The 5,138-nt window shown below is 43.2% G+C and overlaps 1 protein-coding gene across 1 annotated transcript in view; it reads right to left on the reverse strand.

Annotated features, from left to right (window-relative positions):
- LOC307270628 (uncharacterized protein) overlaps positions 1-4,990 on the reverse strand; it is a gene marked incomplete at its 3' end in the record, with an annotated part of 12,554 nt that extends 7,564 nt beyond the window's left edge. Inside the window, exons 1-6 of the mRNA XM_080054508.1 lie at positions 4,921-4,990; positions 4,298-4,435; positions 3,636-3,696; positions 2,756-2,907; positions 2,133-2,285; positions 1,217-1,363 (exon numbers count right to left, since the gene is read on the reverse strand). Coding sequence (XP_079910634.1) covers positions 1,217-1,363; positions 2,133-2,285; positions 2,756-2,907; positions 3,636-3,696; positions 4,298-4,429 — 645 coding nt within the window. The 5' untranslated portion in view covers positions 4,430-4,435; positions 4,921-4,990. The remainder of the gene's footprint in view (positions 1-1,216; positions 1,364-2,132; positions 2,286-2,755; positions 2,908-3,635; positions 3,697-4,297; positions 4,436-4,920) is intronic.
- Between the last annotated feature and the right edge of the window lie 148 nt (positions 4,991-5,138).

The raw sequence follows: 5,138 nt of genomic DNA on the forward strand, positions 1-5,138 counted from the left end.
ATTAAACTGTGTTGATAAGGGATTTATAAAGCCTAAAATATCCTGCCGTGCAATAGCCTCTGGACACCACAGGATGGCGCTCGCAACACAAGAGCTGTAGTAACGATAGTAGTAAAATAAAGTGGCTAAACTTAATGTCCTCTGGTTAAACGTCAATGGTTATCTCGTTAAAAAGGTGAGTAAGACCCTTGTTTAATTTGAGAAAAGGTTTGTAACTGAGTTTACATGTGTTTAGCCACCAAAGACCGGCTTCACTGTCTATCTGGACATAGGCTACTGCTGTCAGTCAGTCACTGCCTCACGTAACTTCTGGCTGTAGCCCGTAATACACATGTTCGCCAGTCATATTCTCCGTGAAATGCGATATTTATTTTGGGGGAAATGCTTTGTTAGCTCGGTGGAGATGTTGTTAAACATGTTGGGTGATTACATTTACTGTTTGTACAGCGTGCGCAATGTTTTTTGACTTTGTATATTGCTAGCATAACAGCAGCTCTGTGGCTAACAGCTGCCGCAGTCTCCCGTTGCTCGTATCCTTGGTCCGACTTCCCAGTACAATTTGAACGCACCGTTAAAGCCAAATTCTGTCGTTGCCAGGTCGTATCCTTGGTTGTTCCTATTGACTGGAGTACTGAACTACGTTTTCATTACATAAGAACCTTATGGGTTTGCAATGGGTATTCCAGTTATTATACGGGGTCTTGGGCGTTGCTGTGGAAACAAGTTGTTATTCGTTCGAAACAAATCTAGTTTCTTTTAAAAAAAATCTAATTTGATCACAAAAAGGCTTGAAAACATAACTGAGTGGTCTAATTATTATTTTTATTAGTAGGTGACTATGGTATAAGCGGGTTAATGCCCTTCGAGGTGTCCATGTATCAGGGGTTAATGGACACCGTGGAGGCCAGAACTGTCCGACGCGCAGCGGACTGGGTTAATGCCCAGTCGGGCATTAACCCTTACTTAGTTGCTTTTGTCTGTGATTTGTGACATCTTCTCCATATTGGCCTGTGTGTGTATGTGTGTATGAGTGTGTGTGTGTGTGTGTGTGTGTGTGTGTGTGTGTGTGTGTGTGTGTGTGTGTGTGTGTGTGTGTGTGTGTGTGTGTGTGTGTGTGTGTGTGTGTGTGTGTGTGTGTGTCACTCCCTGTGTGTGTGTGTGTGTGTCTGTCTGTCTGTCTGTCTGTCTGTCTGTCTGTCTGTCTGTCTGTACCCACCTTATATTCGTTCATATTATCCTCCATAGACCGACACATTTTCTCCATGTTGGCTTTAGCTCTGACCACAGTCTCCATGTTGCAACAGAGATCGTCCAGCTCCATTTTGGCTTCGCTCTTTTCCTTCTCTAGCTTCTGCTTGACCCTCTGTACACACACACACACACACACACACACACACACACAGACATTATTATAACGTTATGTACAGGTGAAACTCATATTATTAGAATATCATGGAAAATGAATTGGAATTGAGGAAAGAATTCATGCTAAAGGGGCCCAAACCAAGTACTGAGTACATATGCATGATTATACTTTATAGAGGGCCGACATTTCTGTATTTAAAATCCCTTTTTTATTGATTTCATGTAATATTTAAATTTTCTGAGATTCTGAATTTGGGGTTTTCATAAACTGTAAGCAATAATAATCAAAATTATAACAAATAAAGGCTTGAGATATCTCACTTTGCATGTAATGAGTCTATATAATATATTAGTTTCACCTTTTAAGTTGAATTACTGAAATAAATTAACTTTAACATGTAAATGGGAACAGGTCTCCCTTGCAAAAGAGTCTCCAGTCTCAATGGGATTTACCTGGAGAAATAAAGAAAATAATAATTTTTGCACGATATTCAAATTTTTATTCAAACACCTGTAGATTGTCTATTTGCTCTCCCAGTTCACACACACACACACACACACACACATACACACACACACACACACACACACACACACACACACACACACCTGTAGATTGTCTATTTGTTCTCCCAGTTCACACACACACACACACACACACACACACACACACACACACACACACACACACACAGACACACACCTGCAGGTTGTCTATCTGCTCTCCCAGTTCACACACACACACACACACACACACACACACACACCTGCAGGTTGTCTATCTGCTCTCCCAGCTCAGCCAACACATCAGCGTGTTTCTTCCTCAGTGAGGCCGTGACAGACTCATGCTGCAGCGTCGACTCCTCCAGGTCTCTACGCAGCTTCTGGAACTCTGCGTCTCGCTTCTTATTCAGCTCCACCTGTTTAAGAAAAGAAAAAGGTTGTTAAGTAATATTTCTGTCTGTCTGTCTGTCTGTCTGTCTGTCTGTCTGTCTGTCTGTCTGTCTGTCTCTCTCTCTCTGTGTGTCTGTGTGTCTGTCTGTCTGTCTGTCTGTCTGTCTGTCTGTCTGTCTGTCTGTCTCTCTCTCTCTGTGTGTCTGTCTGTCTGTCTGTCTGTCTGTCTGTCTGTCTGTCTGTCTGTCTGTCTGTCTGTCTGTCTGTCTGTCTGTCTGTCTGTCTATCTGTCTGTCTCTCTCTCTGTGTGTCTGTCTGTCTGCCTGTCTGTCTGTCTGTCTCTCTCTCTGTCTGTCTGTCTCTCTCTCTGTGTGTCTGTCTGTCTGTGTGTGTGTCTGTCTCTCTCTCTGTCTGTCTGTCTCTCTCTGTCTGTCTGTCTGTCTGTCTGTCTGTCTGTCTGTCTGTCTGTCTGTCTGTCTGTCTGTCTGTCTGTTACCTGTGTAGAGGTAGCCCCCCCTGCCTCCTCCAGCCTCTCACTGATTTCTTCCAGCTCTCTGCTCAGATCAGATCTTTGTTTCTCCACTTTGGCCCGAGCTGCCCTCTCTGCGTCTAGCTCCTCCTCCAACTCCTCGATACGGGCCTGGTTCTCTAAGGGACAGAGGGTTAGAGTGTGTGTGTGTGTGTGTGTGTGTGTGTGTGTGTGTGTGTGTGTCTGTGTGTGTGTGTGGTCATCTAGTGGTGAGATTCTAGATTCTAGATCTTTGGAGAATTTACAGAAGCTACAGTGGCCTTCAAGGACAAGAAGCTATAGTTACTAAAGATGGCATCATCCACCACTGCCTCAAGTCTTTCCACAATATCAAGTGATGAGGTGAAGATGTATTTAGTTATTTATTCTATAGTACTTCTTCTTCTTCTTGGTCTTCCAACAGGTGCATTTCCCCAGGACGCCCACTATATATAAAAACGTGTAAGGCCGTTAAGTTTGTCCGTTCTGAGCTACTGTAGAAACACGGCGGTGCAACATGGCGGCCTCAGCGCCCCGCTCCTATGTAGATATAAAAGGCTCATTCTAACATTCTAAGCCCATAATAAAAAATGTGATTATACACTAATTGAAATGCCAATAAATTCTACACACTGTCACTGTGTGTGTGTGTGTGTGTGTGTGTGTCTCTCTGTGTGTGTGTGTGTGTGTGTGTGTGTGTGTGTGTGTGTGTGTGTGTGTGTGTCTCTCTCTGTGTGTGTGTGTGTGTGTGTGTGTCTCTCTCTCTGTGTGTGTGTGTGTGTGTCTCTGTGTGTGTGTGTGTGTGTGTGTGTGTGCGTGTCTCTCTGTGTGTGTGTGTCTCTCTGTGTGTGTGTGTGTGTGTGTGTACCTTTAAGCTTCTTCTGCAGCTGGACAGAGGCCACCTGTTCGTCCTCCAGTTTGGAGTTGACCTGTGAGGCAGTAAGAAATATGGACTCACCTCTCACCTTCAAATCCCACCTTAAAACACATTTATTTAGGCAGGCATACTCACCCATGGACTGAAAATCTGCTGCAAGCTCTGTGCTTTTTAAACTTGTTTTAATTGTGTTTTTGCCTTGTTTTATGCTTGTTAGGCGACCTTGAGTGCCCTGAAAGGCGCCATATAAAATAAATGCATTATTATTAAGTTCACTGTCAACACGCTGAGCTTAAACACAATGTACAGTCTACAGAGGGGGGGGGGGGGGGTTACCAGCAAGGGTTTGAATGCGTTGCGTTGTTTTTATTTTTGTTTTGTTGAACTTTTTCTGTTAGCAGCTTATATAAGGTAACCCCTACTGTATTATTAATGCCTTATTTTTTTCCCAAAATTAGGCACGATCATTTCTTTTGTTCTTTTTTTCCGATTTTTTTGGGAAGATTCCGAATAAATTTTTTTCATACAAACATTCAGATTTTTTTTTTTTTTTTTTTTGCAATTTTTAATTTATTTAATTTTTTTTATGAGAAAATTCCCCAAAAAAGTAAACAAATAAATGATCACATCTGTAATTGAAATCTGATTCCTACCTGAGTGATCTCAAAGTCCTTCTTCTTCTGCCGCTCCTCCAGCTGCTGCTTGTCGTTCTCCAGGTCCATGAGACTCTCCTGGCTCAGCTTCAGGTCTCCCTCCAGCTTCCGCTTGGAGCGCTCCAGGTCCATACGCACCTGTGTGTGTGTGTGTGTGTGTGTGTGTGTGTGTGTGTGTGTGTGTGTGTGTGTGTGTGTGTGTGTGTGTGTGTGTGTGTGTGTGTGTGTGTGTGTGTGTGTGTGTGTGTGTGTGTGTGTGTGTGTGTGTGTGTGTGTGTGTGTGTGTGTGTGTGTGTGTGTGTGTGTGTGTGTGTGTGTGTGTGTGTGTGTGTGTGTGTGTGTGTGTGTGTGTGTGTGTGTGTGTGTGAGAGAGAGAGAGAGAGAGAGAGGAGAGGAGAGGGTTAGAGAGTGTGTGTCTCCTTGGGGGTGTGTGTGTACCAGCTTAGGTTTAAAGGGTCACTGTGTAGTTTCAGAGGAGGGGGTTTGTTTACATTCACAGAGCCTGCAGTTAGTTTACTAAACATATTTTCTCTACATGTAATTCTTAGTATTGAATAATTCTATCATCATAAATCAAAACTAAATTATCATGAGGAACCTGGAACCTTCTACTAACATCTCACCTTCTTCTCCTGCTCCAGTGAACCTTCCAGGTCGTCCACCTGCTGCTCCAGCTTGGCCTTGGCTTTGGTCAGACTGACAAGAACGATAAGAAGAAGATCATTGTTATTTTGCCTTTCTGGACGACCAAGGACACTATTGTATTATGGTGCAAATCAAATTTCTCAGCATATATGAAATAATTTTTTTGAAGCATTGGCTTAACCTGGGAATTATTGCC

This window comes from Ammodytes marinus, assembly GCF_949987685.1.
Source record: "Ammodytes marinus genome assembly, contig: scaffold_299, whole genome shotgun sequence".
Lineage (NCBI taxonomy): Eukaryota > Metazoa > Chordata > Actinopteri > Uranoscopiformes > Ammodytidae > Ammodytes > Ammodytes marinus.